Source organism: Heloderma suspectum, chromosome 9, assembly GCF_057233095.1.
Source record: "Heloderma suspectum isolate Gila_16-S chromosome 9, 16-S_ref, whole genome shotgun sequence".
In the NCBI taxonomy this organism is placed as follows: domain Eukaryota; kingdom Metazoa; phylum Chordata; class Lepidosauria; order Squamata; family Helodermatidae; genus Heloderma; species Heloderma suspectum.
Window position 1 is genome coordinate 25,698,028 of NC_139466.1, and position 27,290 is coordinate 25,725,317.

The window sequence follows — 27,290 nt, forward strand, 5'->3', positions numbered from 1 at the left end:
CAGAACACAGATGTGTCTTTCTTCAGTATTTGAAAAACAGAATTACCTTGTTCACACAAAATGCTAAGCCATTAACTTGTGGGGCTTTGCGGCCACCGTTTTGAATATGCAAGCCCTGGTACACAAGTGGCTGTGGCTTGTCGTGTCATGTGAACCAGAGTGGCATGGTTAAACAACCCTCACATAACCTTAGAACAACCCCATCGGAGCCAAAAGCAAAACAGTGGTGGGGAGGCAGAAATAAGAAATAGGTTGCCTCTGAACACATCCTCAGGTGAGAAATTTGTTTTGTATCAGATATAACCCTACAGTCCTTTTAGCAGACAGAAAGTCACTCCTTCCACCACCACTCTTTATTTATGGTGGGTGTGTGTGTGTGTGTGTGTGTGTGTGTGTGTGTCTCTTTATTATTGCTATTGATAGACAATGAGGTGTCAGAAACCTTAAGTACAAATCACCCCGGAATCTATTGGTAGGTCTGAATTTACCCCTCTGATCTCCACAAACATCCTGTTTCTCAGGGGCCAGCCAGATGTCCCTGGGAAACCCACAAGCAGGGCATAAAGGCAATATCCTTCTCCAACTGTTGCTTCCCAGGGGCATACTGCCTCTGAACCTGGAGATTACATAGAGTCCTCATGCTTAATCACCACTGATACTTTTCCTCCACGAATGTATCTAGTTCTTCCTTAAAGCCATCTGAGAAAGTGGCCACAGCATCTCATGGCAATACATTTCATAAATTGCATCTGGGAACCTACTGCTAGTCAATTTCATTGGATTACTCAGTGTTCTCCTATGTATGTATGCATTTATCCATCACCTATCTATCAGTCATCTATCTGTCCGTCTATCTAATCATCTCTCTCAATCTCTCTCTCTCTCTCCACACACACACACACACACACACACACACTTCTATCCCACCCTTCTTCCTCCTGCAAGGAATCCAAGGCAGCTTACATGATCCTCCTCCTCTCCATTTTAACCTCACAACAACCTTGTGAGGTAGGTTAGGCTGAGAATCAGTGACTGGCTGAAAGTCACCCAGTGAGCATCATGGCTGAGTGGGAACTAGAAGCCGGGTTTCCTGAGTCCCAGTCTGACACTCTAACCACTATACTACACGGGTGTTGTAAGAGAGGGAGAAAAATCAATCTATCCAATTTCTCAAAACACCGCGCACAATTTTATGAAGGTGCTCCGCCCCCGATCCTTTTGCTGGCTCCTTCTCCAGCTCCACAGTATCCACACGTTTCCCACCCACCCACCCACTCCGACAGCCCCTCAAGAGGTGCAAAGCCTGGGGAGGGCTGCATGCACTCTCCAGCCTTGGGGACAAAAGCAGCCTCTGGTTTCCACCACATTCATTCAAGAGATGAAGCAAAAGACAAGAACCTCCCAGCATCGCAGAAGATTTTTTTTTATTTTCTCCCTTCAACCATTATGATGTGATAGCCAAACTTGGTTTTGACGGGAGGGTCCGTATACACGGGTTTGTCCATGCTGCTGACAGGCAAGCCGAAGGCAGCATCCTGGAAGGGCCCCACCATGGAGCCTCTGCTCATCCAGCCCAGGTCTCCCTGGAAAAGGAGCACAACATGGGCTGTTAAAACTCTAAAGCAAGGATGGGCAGACTGCAGGCTTGTGGGAGATACTGTGTATTTTACTGGAACCTCAAAGTCCACCAACCAGAGCCAGGGGCAAAAGAGTGGCTCAGGGTTTGGGCCAATGAGCTACTTTACCACCCATGAGCCATACAAATATACATCCAAGTGATTACAGACCAGAGACTCTAAGAGCCTAATCCAAGGCACCTGTGTTAGGGGAGGCATTTTGTTGCTGCTGTTGTTAAACAGTGGGAATCTACTGCCAATGTACTGCAAATTATCCAGGAATCTATCCAGGTAGGTCCAATCCACCAGGGTGCACAACCCATGCCCCTTCGAAGACCTGAACTGTGGCCCACCATGGGTGTCCTGACTCTCCCACTGCTGATGTCTCCCTCTTCCAGAGATCCTCATGAAGATCGCTCTTTCCCTCTGGCTGCTACCAGCGAGGAAAGAGCCATTTCGGGCAGGATCGCTGGGGCAGGGTATTGACAGAAGGCTCCCCACTCCTTCCCCCAGCGATCCTCCAACATGTCACTCTTTCCCTGCTGCTGTTAGTAACGAGGAAAGAGCAGTCTGTGTCTCTGGGATGTGCGCGTACAGGTGTACATGTGTGTATGCACATATGTGTGTGCGGCCCCTGATCCTCAAGCCTGCATTACATGTGGCCCTCGGGCTGCACACCAATGCAATCTGTTTTCTGTCCTCCCCTGCTGTAAAGCTATCTGCCCTGCCCCTACGACTGTCACTGCATCACAAGTCCTCAGGGCAGAGAGGGGAAAGGAATGCTCTGATGTCCTAGTCCTGCTTTCATTCCACGAAACAGCACATACCCCTTGCCTGGCTTTGTCCTCACTATACTGGGAGGCTACTTCACTGAAGCGCACTCCAGCCTTCAGTTTCTCCAGGGCCTCGAGGGCTCTGCTGTGCTTCTCACATAAAATATGCCTCACCTAAAAAAAGCAGAACACAGATTAGATACACAGATGCCTTTTGCATTTCTGGCTTAATAACACACCACATGGTCAACTACCTGTTGGAGTGGGCGTCTAAGTCCCTGTTTTAGGGGTAGGCAGCCTTTTTTTCTGTCGAGGGCCACATGTTGGTTGGTGGTGGGTCGTTCCTCTTCTCCTTCTGCTACCCCCTTTTCTCTCTCACCCTCCTCCTTCCTGCCCAGCGGACTGCCAGGGAAGGGATAGATTGCCAGAGGTCTGAACTGATTGCATGCAGAGGGCTTTTGAAATTAGGCCAAGGGCCACAAGTTGTCCACCCCTGCTCTATGTCTTTACCCCTACCCTTCCCCATTGTGACCACACCTTTGATTGCGTCTTGGTAAGGCTTCCAGTGCCCCATCACAGACTTCCCATTTCTTTATGGCAGTTTAGATCTATGCCAAGCTAGCTGCGTAAGAGCGTGGCAACAGACTGGGAAGCAAGCCATACTCCCCAATTTAACCGAGTAACACTGTACTATACTTTTCAGGGGGAGCTTTCTGGAGAAAAGATCACAGCTCGGTAGTAGAGTACCTGCCTTGCAAGCAAAAGGTCCCAGGTTCAATCCCCGGCATCTCCAATTAAAAGGATTGAGTGGTAGATGACAGGAAAGACTTCTGCCTAAGACCTCAGAGTAAGCTTTGAATTTGTTTGAGTATAACATTTAAACCACATTAAATATGTTTTCTTGCTTCCCACTTAATCAGATATCAAAGTTCAAATACCTTTTGCTACTGGAAAAAAGTTGAGATATTTATACAGCACGTATAATTAACAAGGCTTACTTTTTTAGTTTTATTTACTGAATATAAGTCAAAGGGCAGTATCGAGCAGAGCACTTCTGCCCTCACCGATTCCCTTCCACCCTGCCAATTCTCTTCTGCAAGCAGTGAGCCCCACCAATTCCGTTGCACAAGTGGGCCCCACACTTATGCAAGGGAGAGTTAGCACTTCTTAGAGGAGGCCCCAAAATGAATGGAAATGCTTGTTTCTGGAAGGAGACAGGTCGGCAGAGTTCCCTTATGCGAGCTCGGCCAACTTGCCTCCTTCCAGAAATAAGTTTTGGGTTGCCCCGGGAACTGCTAAATCTCCACTGCGTAAACGGTGGGTCCCGCTTGCAGAAGGGAATCTGTAGGGTGCAGGAGAATGGGCGGGGGTTTAAGTGCCTTGGTGCATACTACCCAGTCATGCTAGATCGGTCCATTTATGGCATCGGAAAATTGTCAGTTCAATTTTTTTCTGAAAAATCCACATCGCTGCTGCTTTCTTTCCTGCCTCTCTCCTTCTCTGAATATTTTTGACAATATTGAGATAAGGGTGTGTCAAACTACTCTCCCATCTCCCAACCACCGCCACTGACGCTGCATTCCCAGAGACACCATCCCAGATGAGATGAGCAAAACACCCACCTTCACAGTACTGCCACCCCCTTTGGGGCCCTGGGCTTTCTTATCAGCAGCATCACTGCCAGTGGATGCTCCTCCTTTGAAAACACAAGACCAGAGGCAACAGTGAGATATCCTGGATGGGCAGTGACACCTGCCCCCTATGTGCAGTATTGCCAAGCTCACACCCTGTGACCCATGCTGGGCTTTGTGTGGGTCATGTCCAATCCTACTCCAGTTTGCCATTCTCAACCTGGTAGGCTCAATCTGCTTCAAAGCTGGCTTGCCTCTATCTGACTCCACACAGCAAGTGGAACATATGGAAACACTCCAAACTGCAGACTTTGTGGCTTCTACATCATGCATAGCTTTCTTTCCCCCACCCCCTATTTTTCTCAACATCCAGCCCAAATAAGAGTTCTGGAGAGAACAGGGAAGCTTGTTCCCTATTTTGCAACATTTTGGTTGGTCTCAACAAAAGCCTCCTGCAACCTTGTGTTGTACTACAACTCTGTCACCCCCAGCCAAAGGATCTGCTGGCTGGGGATGATGGGAGTTGTAATGCAATGAATCTGGAAGGAACTAGATTGAGCAAGGCTGATTCTATGCTATCAGCGTAAACCAGTTTGAGAAGTACAGAACTGTCATAGCTCTTGAAACAAAGCTGGGGAACTGCCAGTCTATAAAGGGACTAGAAACCTACCAAGGCATTCCAGGCACCTCCAGAAAAGTGCAATTCCCACAATTCTCAGCAGGGCATCCTAATGCTTAAACCTGCTTCATCTCCGTTTGAAGTGGGCGCAGCGTTAGGCAGCTTCATCCAAAGGAGCGGGGGGGCAAGGTCTCCCAGGCTGTCTGATCCCTTCTGGAGAATCGGGGAGGGGGGGGAGGGAGGAGGGGGGAGAACACCAGGACTCCTGGGTCCCCTGCGGTCACCACATCCAGGATTAGGAGGGGGAAGAGGAAGCTAGGATTCCTGGGCTTTCCGACCCCTGCTGGAATCTAACTCCCCGCCCCCCATAGCCCCCATCCCTCACCCTTTCCCCCTTTGCCGCCGCTTTTCCCTTTCGGGGGCATCTTTACGTCTCCTTCCTCCCTCTGGAGTGCACGGGGAGTCGCTTCCTTGTGACGTCATCAAGCGCGACGGGCGCCAGCAAGGCCCCACCTCCTTGGCGGGAGCTGCCCAACGTGATGCCTGCGGGTAGGCGGGGCTTATCTGCGGGTGGCACCCGCCGTGGCTGTACGCGAGTCAGTTCATGCTTCCTGGTTCTAAGGAGGGTTTTATGATCCAGATGCCTTCCCCATCGCCCCTAATGCAATACAGCGAGCAGCTTTCATTACAGGACTCCCTATCTCTCGTTCATCCTTACAACGTTATTTATTTACTTATTTATTGAAGTCTTTTTATCCCTCTCCTGAGCCAAAAAACCTCCCAGGCTGGCTTACATGCAATCAGTAAAACAAGACAGCCCCTACCCACACGCTTACAATATAAAAAGACACGGCATGCAAGGAAGGAGGGTCGGGGTGGGAAGAGGGGGAAAAATTAAGGGCACAATCCTGTGCATGTTAAGACAGGAAAAAAAGTCCTACAACTCCCAGCATGTCCCAGCAAGCATGACTGGCTGGGGCATGCTGGGAGTTGTGGGACTTTTTTTCAGTCTAAACATGCGTAGGATTGCACCCTCAGTCGCCTTCAGCTGGGCTGGTAGAATGGCCCCACTTCCACTCTCATCTCCCTCTCAGCCTGTTGGAACGGCTGGTGGTGGTGACAATGGAGGGAGCAGGCCTAAGCACCAGTCACTCAAAGTTACAAAACGATTTATTGTCTTGCTCATTTCCATTTCATAGTTACATAGGGCACCAAAGTTGAGAGAGAGAGAGCGCACTAATATTTTTAATACTTTTCCACCCTCTTGGGTAGAATCTTCAGTTCACTATTGAAAGCACACTCAGGGTTGAGTTGGGGCTTTCAATACAAGCCTGAAGATTCTAGCCAAGAGGAAAGAACTATGTTAAAATTGTTAATGGAGAGAATAAACAAAGGGTGGTTGTTTTCTCTTCCATCTGCATCCCTTCAGGACGTGGCTTTGAGAACTGCCAGGTCTTAGCCTCTATTGCCTGAGACTCAGGTTTTCGGAATCTATTTGTAGGGCTTCAAGTTTTAATCTCAGGGCCGTCAGCTAGTGTCAAATTATTCTCTTTTGTCTTGACTCTAACAGTTTCTCAGCTGTATTATTTTAAAACTTTTTAAAAAATCACTCATTTTGAAAGAAAAAATGGTATAGTTCTTCTTCCCCTTAATGTCCCCCCAAATTTCAATTTTTTTCCCCAGTGGAAAAATTGGAAACACCCATTAAAAGAAACCAGTCCCTATTTCCCTGATGTTTCCATATTCCTGGACTTTGACAGCTTCAGTTCATTCCTTTTCTGCTGAGCCCTCTCCTTGGGCCCTGCCTAGGTATCAGTGTTTGCCTTTTAAGAGCTGCCAGCCCCATAATATGAAACTTCATCCCACAACATACCTATGTCCTGCTTTGGGATACTGGAAACTTCCCAACCCCTAGTGCAGCCTGATGCCTTCCAGATGTTGGCCATGCTTGCTGGGTACAATGGGAGTTGTAGTTCAACACATCTGGAAGGCAGCAGGTTGATGAAGTCTGCCCTAGCAGCTTTGCCAAACCAAAACATCAAGAACAAGAAAGATTACATTACCATATTCTTGCCTTCTATGCAATCTGGAACCAGGATCCTTTAAGAACCATCTTCTCCCACCTGATGCTGCCCAGACAGTAAGATCAGCACCTGAAGCTATGCTGTGTCCTGTTGCCACTAGATGCACAACAGGGCCTTTTTGGTAGTGGCCCCTAGTGCCAGGGGCGATCTGCCTTGCTCCATACTTGCATGCCTTTTGAAAGGCAGCCTATTTAGCCCAATAGGCATTTGGTTTTTGACTGACTGCTATCTATGGAGTGAATGTGCTGTTGCTACTTCTGATACTGCTATTTGTTTTGGCTATGATTATTTTAATATTTTTTATAGTGTATTAACTGCTCTGGGAACCACAGAAACTTCTTAATTCTGGTTCTTTGGTTAAGCACATTTCATCACCCAGCTGTGTCCCTCAGCAATGTCCACCCCAATCCTATATGTATATGTGTAAGGTTCCCTCCATCAGTTTTGCAGCTGGGGGACAAAGGAGGACAGAGGAAACAAAATAGCTTCTCATCTACAAACTTCCCTGGCTTTTAAGATCTTCAGGGGAGGTTCTTCTCTCTCACCACCATTGGAGGCACATTTGGAGGGGATATGAGTGAGGGCGTTCTTGGTAGCCTCTTTGGAGTTTCCCTGCTGAGAGAGGCTTGACTGATCCCCTCTCCATTGTCCTTAAGAATAGCCCTGCTGGATCAGACCAATGGACCCATCTAGTCCAGCATTCTGTTCACACAGCGGCCATCCAGCTGTCAACCGGGCACCCACAAGCGGGACACGAGTGCAACAGCACCCTCCCGCCAGCAGGCAAAGACACTTTTATTCAGGCAGGCCTTCAGCATGTAAACTGGTCTGTTGCTGAAAGAGGGTTTGAATTGGTCTGGTGCTGTCTGTTTCTTTTATTGCTGTGTTTGGAATTGTGTTTTAATGGAGCTGTCCTTATGTTATGTTTTTATTAAGGCTTTGTTTCTAAACTGTATTTTATCACTGTTAGCTACCTTGAGCACCATTTTTGGTGGAAAGGCAGGATGTAAATAAAATAAAATTAGTTCATTCTCATAGGCATTTGGTTGGCCACTGTGGGAACAGAATGCTGGACTAGATAGGACTTGGGTCTGATCCAGCAAGGCTCTTCTTACGGTCTTATCAATAACCCAGAGTGAAAGCAGCGAGGAGTGTGGCCTGATGTAAGTCTGGGGATCTGGACTGAGAGGTTTGGAGGTCCTCATTCGGCCCACAGACCAGAAGTTCCCCACCCCTGGTATATGACGATGAAGGGGTGGGAACTGGATTTCTTTCATGAGCTGTTTCCAACCTCTAATGCAAGGGTGCATCACGCCAAATGAGTAACTTCATGAGCTCCACAGTCCTATTAAACTGATAGTGGAGAAGGATCATCCACACAGAGCTGCCTCTCATGGCAAAGACTCAAAAAACGTTTGGGAGATATGTAAAAAAGGTTCAGCTGAGAAGTGTATGAATGGACTGAATGAACAAAAGACATGCACAGATGGTAAAAAGGAATACTCCATAGGTGACAAAGCATCAGTGCAGAAGAGGCCTGGCTGATCTGGAGCAAGCTGGTTCAGAGCTGCAGGCTTCTACTTTTGCATGGGCCAGGCTCACATCTAAGGAAGAAGAGAGACAAAAAGGCGAAAGATAGGTACTCAAAATGTCAGTTCAAAAAAACTTGCCCTGAGTGCAGCTATTTTCGCATATGCAATGTCCTGAAAGCTTGCTTTCCTGTTCTTCACCCTAATAAATAAGGAGAAGGTATGTCCTAGGCCAGCTCCTTGCAGATGCCAGTAAGGAGACCATACACTGTGGAGAGGCACTGTTCATGATAACAGCTTTAGCAAACTTACAAGAGAAATTCAGCTTTTTGGGACTAATTAGATCAAATGTCAGTTCTCTATGATCAGATTAGACCTCCAATTTATTTAAATTAGCTGTTAAAAGCAACTCTGGAGGGGCCGACATTGGAGTAGGCTCATAGCACTAGAGGAGGGGAGGGCTTGAACTTTCCCCCACACCATTTTCCCAATCCCCACTCCACCCCCACCCACACCACTATTTCCCCACTGGGACAAACAGAAGCTTGGGTGGGTAGAGGGAGTTTTAGATCAGGAAACAGTACAGTGGAAAGAGTTTTTAAAATGGCCCCCCCTGGCACTGCAGTCCCAATCTAATCCCCCACCCCCCATGGTTGCTTTTAAGAGAAATGTTAAAGGGCAGGAAATGAGATCATGGATCTCCAACATCTCCTCAAGTCTGAGTCTTCATTTGCCAATGCAACAGCTCTCAACTTTCAACACAGAGAACGGGGAGCAACGGTTCTTCATAAAACACACCAGCAACGGAGAACAAGACAAGCTTGAGAGAAACACCAGGACCTGCTCAAACTAGTGCCGTCCAGGTCTCTCTCTAATTCCAGCAAAATTCAACTATTGACCACTTGAAAGCAGGTTGCTACAACATGGTTGATTCTGCCTAACTAAATGTGAGAGATTCATGAAACAGCAACCACAGCACTGGCATGAAATGTTATACATTTATATTTTCTATTTTGACATTGAAAAGTTACCCATTCCTGGGGTTTGTAAACTCACCCACAAACTATTTCTGCTGCAAAATGGCATCATCAGTTTCTACTTATAAACCTTGAGCATATTTATTATGAAGTGATGCTAGGAACAGCAACAAAAAGCTATTTCTTGTGCGATTACTCAATATTCTATTTTATAGCTGTTCTCAAAAGTAAAAACATTTTGAGGGTTAACGGAGGCTTGAGGGTGCCATGTATAAACAAGCTATTAAAATGTTTTTAGCCAACAGTATTTGTAAAAAGTATCAAAGATCCAAATAGCAGTGTTAGGATTGACCTTAGAACATGCCAGCCTGTTCTTTGCAAAAGGGCTCAGTCTGTTACAAAAAAAAACTCCAAACGAACAAAGACAACAGGAATATTACAGCCCTTAAGAATTGGCCCCCAATTTTCTTGATGCAGTTTGAGGACTGCAAGGTGAACCACTGGCTGTGCCAGAGGAGAATCCATATCTGAGCAGAATTCAGGCTTCTTTTCTCTTCTTTGCAACCTGCACATCCTTGATGGTTGCCAGTGTCCAAAACGCCACTTCCTTCGAGTTCACGTTGTTGTCTTCAATCCCTCAAAGCCACAGAATTTCCATCTCTTTTCCAGGCTTGCTCCAACCCCGCTCATCTCCTGCTTGAAAGTGTGCTGGAGTCTCAACATGAGGGTTTCCACTTCACTAGCACAAATCTACAAAAGAGAAGGAACGTATCAGTGAAAATAGCACAGCTCAAAACAAAAGCAGTGGGTGAACCTCTCACTTTACCATGAAGGGTCATCCTTACACACCTCAGGAAGGATCCAACAGTGTGTATGCGCTAGTGTAAACCAATGCTTGCGCAACACTGACAGTGCTTGCTAGCACAACAGGAAATCTAGCACTGGTGCCAAAAATGGGGCTATTCCCCCTTAAAAGAAGGTGCACGGGGAGCATGTGCCTTATTTTTAAGTAAAATCATGCTCCTGGAAGCCTTCTGTGTGTGCGATTTTGCTTGAAAACAAAGTGCACAGTTCCCATGTGCTGTGTCTTAAAGGGAAATAGCCCCCTTTTTGTCACTACCACACCGCTGAATGTCCCATTGCACCGGCAAGTGCTTCTGATGTTGCAGAAGCATTGGTTTATGCTCGCGGAACATCAACAGTGCTAGTGCATGGACACTATTGGATCCTTCCCCTCGTCTGATGTTCACAGATATAGTTATCTCAGGGAATGCTTCCAGACAAGGCTTTTATCATGCAATCGTCCTGCCTCATTCACAGAATTGTACAGGGGGTTCAGAGAATGTTGTCTTTCATTTGAAACCCTCCTGTGTTTTCCCACTGCTTCTTCCACCTTTTTTCCTTAGCGGAAAAAAATCCATTAGACAGGAAAACACTGAATAGCAGCACAGTGCCTGTTGATTGGTAGCGCTAGGAGCCCTCTGTCTGGAAGCACCTGGAGTATCATGAAGAAGGAATTTCAGAGACATGCGTGCGCACAAACACATTCTCCTTCTAATCATCTGGTGTCATTCACAGGCCACCGTGTTTCTCTAGGTAAAACTGGACTTCACTGACCAGAAAGAACATCCCTACTACTGGTTAATCCCACTGATCTTCCCAAAGGTTGCTAAGTCATTTTCAGTTTTAGGTTCACTAGCTAGAACAGCCTTCACAAATATGATGCCCACCAGATATTTTGGACTACAACTCCCAGCATTCCTATTGCCCGTGCTTGCTGGGGCTGGTGGGAGTTGTAGTCCAAAGCATCTGGAGGGTTGGCTGGAATATGTAGCCAAGTTGTTATCACAGCATAACTGAACATAACTTGTGTGAACAGGCCCTATGTAATGGCTGAAGCTGCGGCTAGGGGTGGGTGGCTGTAAGCCTGAGAGGCTGTTTACTTCCTTGCTCGATATGTGTAGAAACAGAAGTACTGAAAACAAAAATTGTCTCAGCTTCCACTTGTTGGGAATCCTGCTGCCCATTATATGCAAAATGGGGGAGGATCTGCAGGTAGTCAGAAATCAGGGCAAGGCTCCTGGACTGGCATCAGCTTGGGAAGCATTTAAGCGTGTCCCAGGATGGCTAGCAGGCACCCCCCTTAATCCACCCAGCAGTCTGAGGTGCCAGCACATACCTTACTATCAAGGCGCTGGAGGTAGGAACAGATGTACTCGATGTTTGCTCCAAAAGGGTGAACATGCAGAAAGGTGGAGATTATCCCTAGAGAAGCAACATTTACGGAGTTACTCCCAGGACTCAAGACAACAGCAGAGCACACAGTTAGTCTGTAATGAGAGCATTTCCGCATCCCTGGGTGGTGAGCTATAAACATTCTTGGGCTTAGCACACTAGGGGAATGGCCAAGCAGCAGGTCATTAGTGTAGGGCAGGGGTGGGCATCTGCAGTGGGTCCAGGGATATCCCCCCTCCCATGGGCCACACTCCTGCTGGTGCCCTGCAGAACTACCCCTGTGCTCTGTAGCAAAAACAGTTGACTGTTTGCCACCAAAATTTGGTGGCAAACTGCTACAGAGCCATAATTAGGTCAAATTTAGCTTGTTCTCAAGCTAAAGTTGACCCTTTTACCATTCTGTATTGGTAAACACATGAGATTTTACCACCGTAAATTTTGGTGATGTGGTGACAGGCAGTGGGGGTTGGTGGGGGCTTCATATGGGGCATGATTCCCCCCATCCCCCCAGTGTAGAAGAGGTTCCCACTGAGAGCACCAACCTTTGCATCCAGACAGCTTACTATGTATGTCGGTCTAATTCAGACCAGGCGTGAGCTGCATTACTGAATATAATTTCTGGTGATTGGGGTAGGGTTTTGAGGAAAGCATCTAATGGCTCTTGATAGCCAAGGGGCCTTGGTTTTGGAACTATGAGGAAGGCTGGGTTGGCAAATTTATTCCACCAGCTTGGTCTGTTGCAGCAGGACTTAACTGAGTGGAGGTGTGCCTTTAGATCACAAGACACTGACACTTAAGATTTGTTTTTGCTTGACGGCTACATCATCCTTCTCACCAAGGGAATAGCTTTTGTTTCGATAGTAAATGCAACCTGTGGAAGAAGAGGGCCAATTCGCTCCACAAGAAAGATGCCTGAAATCAGCCTTGTGAATAAAAGCACCTAAAAGTAACTACGCTGCAAAAATGTTTGCTAGCCTGCTGGGGGGCTAGCAGAGGAGGGACAGTGGCCTCCCTCCTCTAGCAGCCTGTTTGGATTTTATGCTGGGCACAGAGGAGAGACGGAGCACGACATCTCTTCTTCACCAACCGATTCACTCGCCTGCATGCAATTTCTGTTCGTCTTTGGCTACCAGGTTAGTACTTAAGCACAAGGCTGTTTGAAGCACATAATGAATTTAAACTGTGCATATTCCAAAAGGTATTGAGGAGGCCTTTTCACCTCAACTCATACAGCTGGTACATCTCTAAGAAGGGAGGGGAGAAGGGCTGTAGACCCCATGTTTTGCATACAAAAGGTCTCAGGTAGGACTAGGAAAGGCCCCTGTCTGAAACACTGGAAAGCTGCCGTCAGTAAGCGTAGACAATAGGGATTGATGGTCGGGCTTGTTATAAGGCAGCTTCCTATGTTCCAGAGTGGAATCTATCCAGGCCTCAAAGATACTGTGGCCCAGCGGTCCTTACCCACTAGCAAAGCTTCCCTCTCCGATTTGACGGGGTTGCTGCTGAGTCCTCTCTCAAGCATGCTCTCCTTCTCCTGGTTCACTGAGCAGATCGGTGACAAGCTGTTGGCCTGAAGGGAATTACGGATAATTACTTTCTGGCACAGGCCTTGTATCCTAGCAATTTGTCAATTAATTTATCAGTTGCATCCTGCATGGCAAGCGTACTGAAACAGACAGCTAACTGATAAAAATTACAGGGTGGATATATTGCAGATAATGGGTGCTGGAGGAGAGAAACACTTTAGATCTCAATCCCAGGTGAAATCTCTTCCTCTTCCTCCCTCTTTCTTACACTTACACACACACACACACACCCCACAATGGATGCTGACTCATTTACATACAACACATTTTTCATGCATTTTGCACCTGCAGCATCAGGCCAGCATACCTTCTTGAAAGCATACAATTACGCTTCGGAGTCAGACAACATACAGCCTTCCCTCCTCATACTAAAAAGCCAGAGGGACTCGGTTAAGCTGATTACGGTCAGGACTGAACAATGCATACACTTCTTCACACAAGATGGAATGAACTGATGGGATTCACTGTCACAAGCTGTAATGATAGACACTAGCTTAGATGGCTTTTAAAAAGGGGATTAGACAAACTCATGGAGCTTAGGTCTTTGTTGTTCAGTTGTTAAGTCGTGTTCGACTCCTCGTGACCCCATGGACCATAGCACGCCAGGCCTTCCTGTCCTCTGCTCTCTCCCGGAGTGTGCTCAAGCACTGGCTAAAGGCCATCTATGTTTAACATAGAGGGAACTTCTAGGCTCAGAAGAGTCTACCTCCCAACCACAGATGTTGGCTTTGTGTTTCAAAGCTGTTGCAGTCTGTTTTCCTGATTTAAGCTCCATCTAGGGTTTGTGGCAAAGGAAGGAAAACACTCTCCACTACTTGACACAGAGGCTGGGTTACTTTATATAAACCAGTTGCACTGGAACCTGGACTCATACAAAATACTCCCACTCAGAAGGATTCAGAGAAAAACCCACAGACTCACATGTTCTTGATCAATGGACTCTTTCCCCCAGTCTGGTCCAGTTGTCAGCTCCTGCTATTTTCAATAGGGGAAAGTAACAGTCATAGTTCCAGAAGCGTCGTTTCAGAAGTTCCATAGTTCCCGAAGAATCCTTATTATGTGACCACTTTAGTCCCTTCCTCTCATGATCATTGAAACAGTCTTAGCTTGTTGTCATGTTCAATACTGAACTCAACAGTAAGCTATCTGAATAATCAAGTGGAAAATCAAGTGTAACCACTAGCCCACTGCTATTATTATTATTATTATAAAATTTACAAGTCATTTTTCAGTGAAAGCTCCTAAAGTGATACAATAATGAAAACACGCACAATTAAAACAAGAACACTGTAAAATCGTTATGTGGAAACAATTCAAAGAAAGAGAAGCAGATATGAAATGCAATACTGTCTGCTCTAACATAAGACTGTAGTGACTTTTTAGATGTAAGATATCTAAATTCCTCACAGGTATTATGCAAGTTTTACAATGTCATGTACCTTTGTTTTGTTCATTTCAATTCCAGTGTATAGGTTGTTACAAACTTCAAGGCTGTTTTGACCAAGGCTGGATTCTGTATATATGTCTGTACATACATTTTGATCCCACCTTCCTCCAAGGAGCTCAGCACAGCATACATGGTTCTTGCCTTATTTATGTATTTATTACATTTATATCCCACCTTTTTTCCTCCTTAAGGAACTGAAGATGGCATAGATGGTAATCTTCCTCCTCTCCATTTTAGCCTCACAACAACAACCTTGTGAGGTAGGTTGGACCTGAGAGTCTGTGACTGGCCCGAAGTCATCCAGTGAGGTTCCCTGGCCGAGTTGGGACTTGAACTCGGGTCTCCCAATTCCCCATCCAACACTCTAGCCATTACACCACACTGGCCTTCCCCATTTTAACTTCACAACAACCTTGTGAGGTAGGTTAGGCTAACAAAGAGACTGGCCCAAGGCCACCAAGTGAATTTTATGTCTGGGTCAGAATTTGAACCCAATCTCCATGGTCCTGGTCTAACTATCATACCACATTCGCTCTCAGTATTGAATTCCAGCAGTATACAAACACAGAATTTAGCACTGGGCACATAATATAGCATCCTTAGAAGCTAAGCATTCATTTTTAAACAAGCCTCTTCTCTAAGCCCTAAAGCTAAAAGTATAGGTTTGAAATTGTGTGGGTAAGGTTTGATAAAGTCTCAGAAGACAGAGTAGGGGAGTGGGGTGGAACAGCATTTTCAGTGGCCCCAAATCTCTGTGTGGCTCTATGCTCATCCTCATGAGTAGCAGGATTATTTACATATCTTGGGCTTTCGCCAAATTAAAGAAATCTGACGCTCCAATCCCAAAACACACTTTCCTGGAAGTAAACCTCATTGAACACAGTGGGAAGTAAACCTCATTGAACACAGTGGGAAGTAAACCTCATTGAACACAGTGCATATTTACTTCTGAGTAAATACGCACAGGCTCACACTGTAAGTCAATTAATCGTGTGAGCTGCAGTTGAAGAATTAATTCAATCAACATAAATGTGTATAAAAATAAAACTGTATTTCTGAAGAAAAGGACATCCTTTCCTTGTTTTTAAGATGATACATGCACATGTCGTAGCAGGCACCATCTCAGAAGAGGCAGCTCCCTGAGAGCAAGAGAAAAGGAGTGGGTTGGGGATTGCCCCTTCTAAGAAGGAGCCTGCCGTTCACAGGTTTTTGTAATTCATGCAGAAAAAATAATTAGCTTTAATCAGACAGCAGGTTTTTATTTGTATCAGAGACATTTGATTAAGAACATTGCAAGCCTACATATAAACCAAACATGAAAAGTACGGATTTACTCAGATCAAAGAATTAATTTTCTGTTCTTCACACAGAACTCAGATCTCCTTGGCACAGGGTTTAGTTTTCATTAGCCCACCTTCTAGGAAGCTGTCGCCAAGCCCACCTTACCCTTTTGGTTTCCACATCCTCACTGCCCATGTGCTTAAAATCATTGTCTTTTGAAGAGCAGGAGAAAGAAGGGTGCTTTGCTTTATTTCAGCAGTGGGCAATTTGCAGCTTTCCAGATGTTTCGACCCACAACTCCTATCATCCCTCTCCTTTGACTAGAGACATGATAGGAGTTGTAGGCCAAAACATCTGGAGGGCCACATGTTCCTCACCCCTGCTTTATTTATTTATTCTTCTAAAGGTAAAGCAGCAGACAGAAATATTTGTGCCAGCCTCCAGAACCTAATGCTGCCAACATGCAACATCATACACACTGTTTAGGAGAAAAGCTGGCAAAGGACTCAAGTGTTGAAACAGCTACTATGGAAAACAGGAGCCCGCAAGATCGGAAACTGGCAACCACTCCTACCTTTTCTTTTACGCTTTCAAGCGCTTTGTCTAGCTGTACTTTTTCTTCCTTTGTTTTTTCAAGTTCAGCTTCTCTTCTTTCACATTCGTCTTGTAGTTTCAAAAGATGCTGGAAGGGAGGAAAAACACGTACACAGTTTTAGTGAAGCTGGATTCCTCCTCCACAGCCACCACGTTAACTGACATCAACTGCTTGGTGGGAAAGAAGAAGGGTGAGGGAGACAGGAACAGGCAAGGGGAACATCACCACCTGCTCCAGTTGGACTGCTCCCCAGGAGACAAGAGAGGGAAAGCAGAGCCATTCCACCAGACTTGCTGATAGCCTTTTTAATTTTTTCCTCTTCCCTCCCCATCGCTTTTTCCTTGTGTGTCGTGTCTTATTAGACTGTAGGCCTGCAGGCAGTGACCGTCTTGTTTCACCAATTACTGTACATGTCAGGCACTCTTGGTGCCCTTTTTGACTGAGGAGCAGGATAAACATACTTTAAATAAATAAATAAATATTTATAATCATTATATATATTGATTGAATTTTTAGCTGACCAAATCCCAGAGAGGCAATGCAGAAGTTACAATAAATTGAACTGTACGCAAAATAGCAAAAATTAGTGGTTGCTTGGCCACTGTGTGAACAGAATGCTGGACGAGATGGACTCTTAGTCTGATTCAGCATGGCTCTGATGTTTTTAACTAACCTTAAATAGAATAAAGTGTTAATGGCCTAGCCTCATCTGCTTTCCCACCCCCCACCCCACACACCATTTTCTTCTAAGCTCTCTTCCAAGGAAGTCCCTTTTCTGGCCTAATCTCCTTTCCAACTCACGCTCCCCCCACCCCAATCCACATGGAGGGCACAACAACCCCCAACCCCAACATTCTAAACTTAAGAACAGGATCGAGGCCTCTGCCTTATGTGTTTGACTCCCAAAGTGCCTCACAATTAAAATCCATCACAAAGATACGATACAGGATTATTAGCAATGCATGGTGTGTTGTGTGCATGGAAGCCTCTCTTGGCCTCTGGTCTGCGATCCAGGCTTTTCATTCCAGAGGAAGGAGGGCAGAGGCTAACTGAAGATGCCAGCCCACAGAAGCAGATCTTCTGCTGAACTGCGAAGTGGTAGAGCAGATCAGAGTTTTCCTTTTAGCGCATCCTTCTGCTTTCCAATGGGGACATCCAGACTTCAGTCAACCAGAACCCCAATCCTGAAAGTACCAACCCGTCCAGGGATTCAGAAAAGGAAAAACTGCCTTGCTGGCTGAGGACAAGATAAATCTAGTTCAGTGTTCTCTCTCCAACGGTATCCAAAAAAAGTGAGAGCAGAAGCAACTAGGGAGGCTGACCCCCCAAAACATGATGAGAATTGTGATACTTCCAGGCAAGGCTTATATCACGCCATCACTCATTCACAGAATTTTACAGGGGAGGGAGGGGGGTATTCAGATGTCAACGTCTTCCACTCGTAACCCTCCCATGTTTTCCCACCGCTTCTTCCACCTTTCTTCATTCAGCAGAAAAATCCATTAAAGAGAAAAAGCGGAATAGCTGCACAATGCCTTCTCATTGATAATGCTGGAAGCCCTCCATCTGGAAGCCCTCATCCCATTTCAAGCACAGGGGCAAACTGCTCATACTGCCTCTTTTGCACACAAAAGTTAAAGTTACCTGAGCTGTCTGTTTTCAAAGGATGAATGAAGGAGAGGTCCTACTGGAAGACAATTCAAATTAACCTAAACACCCTTCTCTTGGGGGATAATAAGAGCATAATAACAGCGCTGCTGGAGCAGACCAAGGGTCCATCTAGTCCAGCATTCTGTTCACACAGTGGCCAACCAGCTGCCCACGGGTAACCCACAAGCAGGACATGAGTGCAACAGCACCCTCCCACCCATGTTCCCCAGCATCTGGTATACATAGGCATGCTGACCCTGATACTGGAGGTAGCATAGAGGCATCAAGACTTGTTGTTGTTCAGTCGTTCAGTCGTGTCCGACTCTTCGTGACCCCATGGACCATAGCACGCCAGGCCTTCCTGTCCTGCGCTCTCTCCCGGAGCGTGCTCAAGTTCATATTCATTGCATCCGTGATGCTATCTAGCCATCAGTAGCCATCAATAAGCCTTCTCCTCCAGGAATTTGTCTAACCCCCTTTTAAAGCCATCCAAATTGGTGGCCATCACTACATCCTGTGGTAGTAAATTCCATAGTTTAACTATGTGCTGTGTGAACTTTTATCTGAGCTGAATTTCCCACCAATCAGCTTCATGGGATGACCCTGGGTTCTAGTATTATGAGAGAGGGAGAAAAACATCTCAACATTCTGCACACCATGCATACTTTTGTATACCTCTATCATGTCTCCCCTTACCCTCCTTTTTTCCAAGCTAAACAATCCCAGCTGTTGCAATCTTTCCTCATAGGGGTGATGTTCCAGCCCCTTGATCATTTTAGTTGTCCTTTTCTGTACTTTTTCCAGCTCTACAATATCCTTTTTTTAGATATAAATATCTGCAGCTGTCATTTTGGGGAGCAAGAGACGGCCTATTGTTCTTCCGCCTTGTGGTGTACTTAGGGACACAAACAGCACCTCTGAAACAGCTGCTTAAGACATGCACTTTAGGTACCCTATGACGGTGCCAGTTCTGTGGGAGAGAATCACACTGATCAGCCCCCGTTCACATGACTAGGTCAAGGTTCGCATGATTATGTAAAGAAAAAAAGGCCTACAAGTTCCAGCATGCCCCAGGCAGCATGGCTGGCTGGGGCATGCTGGGACTTGTAGGCCTTTTTTTCTGTCTAAACATGCACAAGGCCCTTAGTCACTGAAAAGCTCCCCAAGCCACATGGACACTGTTCATTGATTAAACCCTTCATTTAAAAACACAGCCTTCCTTCAATACCTTTTCCTGGCAGTTTGCCATTTCTGAAAGGACACTACTGCCCGAGCATGTTTATAGGTGAAGAATAAATATTCAACCTGTACAATATCAGTGAAACCATAAGCTATGCCGTGCAGGGCCACCCAAGACGGACAGGTCATGGCAGAGAGTTCTGACAAAATGTGGTCCACTGGAGAAGGAAATGGCAACCCACTCAAGTATTCTTGCCAAGAAAACCCCATGGAATGTATCACAAGGCTAAAAGAGATGACACCGGAAGATGAGACCCTCAGGTCAGAAGGTGCCCAATATACTACTGGGGAAGAGCAGAGGGTATTTCCAAGTAGAGCCAGAAAGAGTGAAGCGGCTGGGCCAAAGCCAAAAGGACACTCAGCTGTGGATGTGTCTGGTGGTGAAAAGAAAATCCTATGCTGTAAAGAACAATATTGTTTAGGAACCTGGAATGTAAGATCAGTGAATCAAGGTAAGCTGGAGGTGGTCAAACATGAGATGGCAAGATTGAACATCGACATCTTGGGAATCAGCGAACTCAAATGGACAGGCATGGGCGAATTTAATTCAGGTGACCATCATATCTACTACTGTGGGCAAGAATCCCTTAGAAGAAATGGAGTAGCACTCATAGTCAACAAAAGGGTGGGAAAAGCAGTACTGGGGTACAATCTTAAAAACGATAGAATGATCTCAGTACAAATCCAAGGCAAACCATTCAACATCACAGTAATTCAAGTCTATGCCCCAACCACTGATGCCGAAGAAGCTGAGGTTGATCGGTTCTATGAAGACCTACAACACCTTCTAGAACTAACACCAAAAAAAGATGTCCTCTTCATCATAGGGGATTGGAATGCTAAAGTAGGAAGTCAAGAAATCACCGGGATAACAGGCAGGCATGGCCTTGGTGCACAAAATGAAGCAGGACAAAAGCTAATAGAGTTTTGCCAGGAGAACACGCTGATCATAGCAAACACTCTTTTCCAACAGCACAAGAGGCGACTCTACACATGGACATCACCAGATGGTCAATATCGAAATCAGATTGGTTATGTCCTTTGCAGTCAAAGATGGAGAAGCTCTACACAGTCAGTAAAAACAAGACCTGGAGCTGACTGTGGCTCAGATCATGAGCTTCTTGTTGCAAAATTTCAGCTTAAATTGAAGAACGTAGGGAAAACCACTAAACCATTCAGGTATGACCTCAATCATATCCCTTATGAATATACAGTGGAGGTGAGGAATAGATTTCAGGGATTAGACCTGATAGACAGAGTGCCTGAGGAACTATGGACGGAGGTCCGTAACATTGTTCAGGAGGCAGCAACTCAATCCATCCCAAAGAAAAAGAAATGCAAGAAAGCCAAGTGGCTGTCTGAGGAGGCTTTACAAGTAGCTGAGGAAAGAAGGGAAGCGAAAAGCAAGGGAGAAAGGGGAAGATATACCCAACTGAATGCAGAGTTCCAGAGAATAGCAAGGAGAGACAAGAAGGCCTTCTTAAATGAACAATGCAAAGAAATCGAGGAAAACAACAGAATGGGAAAGACTAGAGATCTCTTCAAGAAAATCGGAGATCTCAAGGGAACGTTTTGTGCAAAGACGGGCATGATAAAGGACAAAGAAGGCAGGGACCTAACAGAAGCAGATAAGATTAAGAAGAGGTGGCAAGAATACCCAGAAGAACTATACAGGAAAGATCTGAATGTCCCTGATAGCCATGATAGTGCGGTCACTGAACTTGAGCCGGACATCCTAGAGAGTGAAGTCAAGTGGGCCTTAGGAAGCATTAGTAACAACAAAGCTAGCGGAGATGACAGTATTCCAGCTGAGCTATTTAAAATCCTAAAAGATGATGCTGTGAAAGTGCTGCAATCAATATGCCAACAAATTTGGAACACTCAACAATGGCCGCAAGACTGGAAAAGGTCAGTTTACATTCCAATTCCAAAGAAGGGCAACGCCAAAGAGTGTTCAAACTACCGCACAATTGCGCTCATTTCACATGCCAGCAAGGTGATGCTCAAAATCCTACAAGCTAGGCTTCAGCAGTATGCGAACCGAGAACTACCAGAAGTACAAGCTGGGTTTCGAAGAGGCAGAGGAACTAGAGATCAAATCGCCAACATCCGCTGGATCATGGAGAAAGCAAGAGAATTCCAAAAAAAGTCTATTTCTGCTTCATTGACTACGCTAAAGCCTTTGATTGTGTGGATCACAACAAACTGTGGTAAATTCTTAAAGTGATGGGAGTACCAGACCACCTTACCTGTCTCCTGAGAAACCTGTACGAGGGTCAAGAAGCAACAGTAAGAACCAGATATGGAACAACCGAGTGGTTCAAAACTGGGAAAGGAGTACGACAAGGCTGCATATTGTCACCCTGCTTATTTAACTTATATGCAGAGTACATCATGAGAAACGCCGGGTTGGATGAATCACAGGTTGGAATTAAGATTGCCGGGAGAATTATCAACAACCTCCGATATGCAGATGATACCACCCTAATGGCAGAAAGCGAAGAGGATCTCAAGAGCCTCTTGTTGAGGGTGAAAGAGGAGAGTGCAAAAGCTGGTTTGAAACTCAACATTAAAAAAACGAAGATCATGGCATCTGGCCCCATCACTTCCTGGCATATAGAAGGGGAAGAAATGGAAGCAGTGACAGATTTTACTTTCTTGGGCTCCAAGATCACCACAGATGGTGACTGTAGCCATGACATTAAAAGACGCTTGCTCCTTGGGAGGAAAGCTATGGCAAACCTAGACAGCATGGTAAGAAGCAGAGACATCACCTTGCCAACAAAGGTCCGTCTAATCAAAGCTATGGTTTTCCCAGTAGTAATGTATGGCTGTGAGAGCTGGACTATAAGGAAGGCTGAGCGCCAAAGAATTGATGCTTTCGAACTGTGGTGCTGGAGAAGACTCTTACGAGTCCCCTGGACTGCAAGGAGGTCAAATCAGTCAATCCTAAAGGAAATCAACCCTGAGGGCTCATTGGAAGGACAGATGCTGAAGCTGAAGCTCAAATATTTTGGCCACCTAATGCGAAGAGAAAACTCTCTGGAAAAGACCTTGATGCTGGGAAAGACTGAAGGCAAAAGGAGAAGGGGACGGCAGAGGATGAGATGGCTAGATAGCATCACCGATACAATGAATATGAACTTGAGCACACTCCGGGAGAGAGCGCAGGACAGGAAGGCCTGGTGTGCTATGGTCCATGGGGTCACGAAGAGTCGGATACGACTGAACAGCAACAACACTATCAGTAATGAAAGGCGCCCCCAAAATGATTGGCTCTAGGGTGTGCATTAAATGGAGCTTATGCGGAGTCTGAGATAACATGTCCCTTGGCCTTTGGATAATTAGAGAGGAGCAATTTATGCTGTACTGATACCAATTTCCAGTTTTTGTCATCTGATTAGATACAGCATCGAAATCCTGAGTCAGATCATGCTCCCTGGTTATGGTACTATTATTTTTATTAAGAACACATAGACATGGATTCTGCATGTCTACCTGCTGTCCTTCTGCTGGCAAGCAAAAGACCTATTTTATTCAATCAGGCTTCAAGTGTGTGAGTGGGTCTGTTGGGTTGGACACTATTACATAGTAATAATATAATACATTATAATGTATTACGTTATAAGATATTATTATAATGTATTATTATACATTATAAAATGTATTATTAACATACATTATGTTAATAATGTAACAGAATAACATTATTCTGCTATTGCTGTGTTTTAAATTGTGTTTTAATGCATTTTATTATTGTTTTAATCAAGTTTTATTTATGACTGCAAGCACCTTGAGTGCCATTTTTCTTGGTAGAAAGGCAGGGTACAAATCCAATCCAATCCAACAATCAGTCAATAAAATAAAATCTTCTCACATTTCTCATCAAGAAAGGGAGTCCAACAGATTTTTCAGTTGATGGCTTCTCAACAACTTTCTGCACTGTATTCTTTCTTCTTCTTTTTCCCCCAAGATGGCTTTTTAGCTTTTACTTCTTTAGGTTTATTGTCAAATAACTGAAATAATTTATTAAAATTATTCTTAAAACTGCTCTCATGCAACTGGTAGAATGGCAGAAAAGTACATCAGATGCTACCTATTGTAAGTGATCAGTTCTGTGGTCAATTCGACATCTTAGTACCAGAGCATTTCCAGGTTGCAATTTTGGAAAGAGATTTGGGGTATATTATAAGCTTCACAATGGCATGTCTTTTTGCTCCAAGAGAAGGACTCAACAGAAAACAGAAACTTACTTTGGCACCAGGCGGCTGTTCCAGAGGTGCTTCCCCTTCACAAGAAAAGAGGGAGCCCTACCTGCTGCATGCCTTGCAAGGCCTGCTGGAGCAGCACGATCTGCTGGTCTTTGCTTGGGTCTTCATCCCGGCCCACTTTGCCCTGCTCTTGTTTTAAGAGCTCCACCTCGTTCCTGTAGGCATCCAGCTGACATCGCAAGCTGTCATTTTCTTCCTTCAGAGATTCTGTTTGGGATATTAAAGCTGTGGGGTGGGGGTGGGGAGAGAAAGAAACCAGGGAAGATGGACTGATTGTCCTTTCAGCTAGTGCCACCTTCAGTGTTCCCCCATCTGTACAATTGGTAAATATTTCCTAGATGGTCTTCTTCTAAATCAAGGGTGCACATCCTGTGGCTGTGGGCCATATGTGGCTCTCAGCCACTTTCAGTGCAGCCTGTGGAGCCATGGAGATCCCTCCCAGAGTTTCCCTTCTTAGTGCTAGCGCAGACCTTGTGTGCACGTATGCATGCCCATGTGTGGGCGTGCATATATGTGGCCCAGCAACCCAGAAGACACCCCATGCAGCCCTAGGGGACAAAAAGGTTTTACATCCCTCTTCTAAATATATGCTTAGTCCCTTAATTATTTGTTGGATGTGTTTGTGTTGTACATGTGCCTGACATATAGTTGGTCTGCGCCTGGGTTCTCCTGCCAGAGTTGCTCGCTCTGCTGAAGGTACTTTTACTTCTTGCTTTGTACTTGTGACACACCCAGACCGCATTAGAGTGATCTGCGTTGGCATGAGATCCTGTGTGCTTTGTGGCATACAGCATATGCAATAGCAGTACACCAGAGGAACAAAATATCTTCTGTCAGCTCTATTCTCTATATTAATTGGTGCCTGTGGCCAGGCCTTTGTGCAGCTCTCCTGGTACAGTTTTGAATATGATAACACAATCCTGACCAGCAGTAACTCAGATTTCTTGTATAGGCAAGTCACCCCAGAATATGGATGATGGGGTGCAGCAAATAATTGTGACTGATTCTGCCACCGCACCAGCCACTATTTTGTGACTGGCTCTGGTTGGTAGACCCTGGGGCACTCATTAAAAAATGATGTAAAAAAAAGCCTGAATTTGACATGTGGCTACCTGACTCTTCTGTCTCTGGAGGATCTGTGTCATCATCAGACATTTCCATCTCCTCTTCTCGTCGGATGCCCATCAGCTCATCATTGTGAATGTTACGGATTTCCTAGGATTTAAAGAGCATTATTTTTAAAAGGGGATGCTATCAATTGTGCTGTAGGCTTGTTCACAGCTAAGAACCTGCAGGAAGTAGAAGGGGAAAGGAATTGGAGGGGAGAGCCTAGCATCTCTGTGTTGGGTGAAACTGTCCAAAGCTTAACACCAACAGCCAAGTTCCTACTGGGCGCAACAAATTTGACATCATTCATTCACAGAATTTGGAACACTTTAGCATGCAATTCTAGACTCCACCCTGCCCATCCCACCTCACATAATAAAAACTGTGACACAGCCTTCTCCAACCTGGCACCTTCCAGATGTGTTGGACCGCAACCCCCAATATGTTTTGTTTTGACTCTAGGTTGGAGAAGACTGCTGTAACCTGTCCTTTATAGGTGGAGAGAGAGACCGAGAAAGGCCTAAATTTGTGGCTGAGCTGAGATGTAAAGCAAGGCCTCCCCCTGAACTTAATTGCCAAGCAGAGGGGGGATTTGGGGGGCCCACAGTGCACAGGGAAGGGTGGGTAATGCTTCCCTCCCCCACTGTGATCCCCCTGGAAATCCATTCCGATCCCCACCCCACACCATGGCAGCCAAACTTAGGAAAAATCTCCCATCAGCACTAATGGATAGATATTTTCTAAGCTTAATTACCACGCAGGGGATGGAGTTGAGGGTGTTGCAGCATGGGCAAGAGGAGGGGAACCCTTCTTGAAGATTGCCCCCAGCATGGCAGTTAGGCTGAGGAAAAAACCTTCCACTGGTGCCAAGGGACACTTAGATCTCCAGGGAATAAATCCGGGCCCCTGGAAAACAGATTCAGGGCTGGAGCCCCATGGACCCAGACCTAGCAGCACCCTTCTCTGGGAGGCTGGGGAATAGGACTTACCAGCATTGCTACTGCCCAGCATCTGCTCTTTGCTGCTGCCAGGGTCTCCCAGGAGAAGAAATGAGGAAGACAGCTGCAGACCCTGCCTCCAAACTGCTATTTAAACTGTGGCCCCTTGGGAGTGCAGAAAACCAGCACTAGCAGCAGGGGTGGGTTAGCTATTTATTTTTACTGGTAATTTTGAACTTGCTTTCATATTTGATTGAATAATTTCACCGCAATCTTGAATTTGACTTACTGGCCTTGTTCTATTTGAATGCAATGTTTTGTAATGAATTGCTTTTTATGATACTGTATTTTGATATTTGATGTATTTTGTGAGCCACTTTTAGGGCACGGTCCAAAAGTGACATATAAATTCAACTAAACCAAACTAAACTAAAGCTAAACTTTGGATTACTGTGGATGGTCTATGCCCAACAACAGAAAAAAAACCCACCGACAGAGAACCAATTCTTAAATCACCTAAGTGGTTTATTCATGCCCAACAGGTTTCAGAAGAAAACTCCTTCTTCAGGGGCATATAAAATGCATATAATCATTTACGTCAACACTTAAAAACAGCTTTTAAAAAACCTATTTAAAAAGGTTTTTTTAACAAGTCAGTTTCTTGCCAAAATAACCAACTAAAATATGTATCTCATAAGGAGTATGTGTATTGCCTTGTCAACTTACTTGGAAAGATTTCCCAGTTGGAAATAGAATAATATTCATATCATACCCAAACTCATTCTTGTAAGCACTAAGCCAAATTCTTACTCAAACACAAAACCTTAAAAACTACAGACTCCCTTTCAAAAGAGGGAAAAGAAGAAAAACATGACTCACTGACTTCTCTTACCAACAACTTGCAATGATGTGCTCTTTTGACTTTCTCCTCTGCTAAATCAAACTGAAAAAAGATAACCGTTTATCTTGCTTTCCACCACCCACCCTGCATTCAGTGCTTCTCCCCTTTGTCGGATTGCTGTACCGAGCAGCACATCTTGCTCCATGTGATCCTGAGAGCCAAACCAACCTGCTAGACAACCAAGCGCACTGCTTCTCCAGAGTTTATAAACCTGTTCAGCTCTTATGAGAACTGTGCTTGATTTCCACTAGATATGCATTCAGATGAACATAGGCAACACCATTAGACGTGCCTGCAAGCATTATTCAGGTGGGCATATATTACTTCTCTGCGATTTGAACATTCTTTACATAGGGAATATATTCCTACTCTTCCTTCCTGCCCCCCTGCCCGCCCCCCAACAAGGTGGATCCCCTTTAGCAAAGTCATACGATGGTATATCAGAGTTCTTTTCTACTGTATTTTCTAAAGATGGAGCAGTGATGATACTGGACTGACGCATCCTGGGAAAATAGGAAGCCGCCTTATACAGAGTCAGACTATTGGCCCATTTAGCCTAGCACTGACTACACTGACTGGCAGTAGCTCTCCAGGGTTTCAGGCAGGATTCTTTCCTAGCTCTACTTGGAAATGCCAGGGATTGAACTTGGGACCTTCTGCATGAGAAACATGTCCTCTTGCCACGATGAAAGCCCTTCCCCAAAGCGGGCCGGGGTGTGTGTGTATTTTAAAAATGTCAAAAAGGCAGGATATAAATGTTTTTATGAATAAAAAACAAATAAAAATGGCTTTGGTGTAAGCATACCAATTA

General features: G+C 45.3%; 2 protein-coding genes across 7 annotated transcripts in view; both read right to left on the minus strand.

Annotated features, from left to right (window-relative positions):
- Nucleotides 1–1,334: 1,334 nt before the first annotated feature.
- On the minus strand, nt 1,335–5,094 carry PIN4 (peptidylprolyl cis/trans isomerase, NIMA-interacting 4). Its single transcript, XM_084813866.1, has 4 exons — nt 5,025–5,094; nt 4,012–4,085; nt 2,444–2,563; nt 1,335–1,583 (listed from the first exon to the last, which is right to left on the minus strand). The coding sequence occupies exons 1-4, from the start codon at nt 5,062–5,064 to the stop codon at nt 1,425–1,427; spliced, it is 393 nt and encodes a 130-aa protein (XP_084669992.1). The 5' UTR covers nt 5,065–5,094; the 3' UTR covers nt 1,335–1,424.
- Nucleotides 5,095–8,618: 3,524 nt separating this feature from the next.
- Nucleotides 8,619–27,290, minus strand: part of ENOX2 (ecto-NOX disulfide-thiol exchanger 2) — a 51,823-nt gene continuing 33,151 nt past the window's right edge. For 4 of the 6 annotated variants that reach the window (XM_084813862.1, XM_084813863.1, XM_084813865.1 and 1 more), the window contains 7 exons: nt 24,646–24,748; nt 23,577–23,758; nt 16,353–16,460; nt 13,972–14,025; nt 12,926–13,034; nt 11,409–11,494; nt 8,619–9,979 (listed from right to left, as the gene is read on the minus strand). In XM_084813862.1, the coding sequence (XP_084669988.1) occupies nt 9,845–9,979; nt 11,409–11,494; nt 12,926–13,034; nt 13,972–14,025; nt 16,353–16,460; nt 23,577–23,758; nt 24,646–24,748 (777 nt within the window). In that variant the 3' untranslated portion in view covers nt 8,619–9,844. The remainder of the gene's footprint in view (nt 9,980–11,408; nt 11,495–12,925; nt 13,035–13,971; nt 14,026–16,352; nt 16,461–23,576; nt 23,759–24,645; nt 24,749–27,290) is intronic. The other 2 variants (XM_084813864.1, XM_084813861.1) reach the window with 1 other exon arrangement.

Bases quoted from the DNA above. Each gene is read 5' to 3' on its own strand.
- PIN4 (XM_084813866.1), bottom strand. From the start codon at position 5,064: ATGCCCCCGAAAGGGAAAAGCGGCGGCAAAGGGGGAAAGG. The intron at 4,086-5,024 runs GTGAGGGATGGG...GTGTTTTCAAAG, and splicing joins CGGCGGCAAAGGGGGAAAGG to GAGGAGCATCCACTGGCAGT. The intron at 2,564-4,011 runs GTGGGTGTTTTG...TGCTTTTTTTAG, and splicing joins GGGGTGGCAGTACTGTGAAG to GTGAGGCATATTTTATGTGA.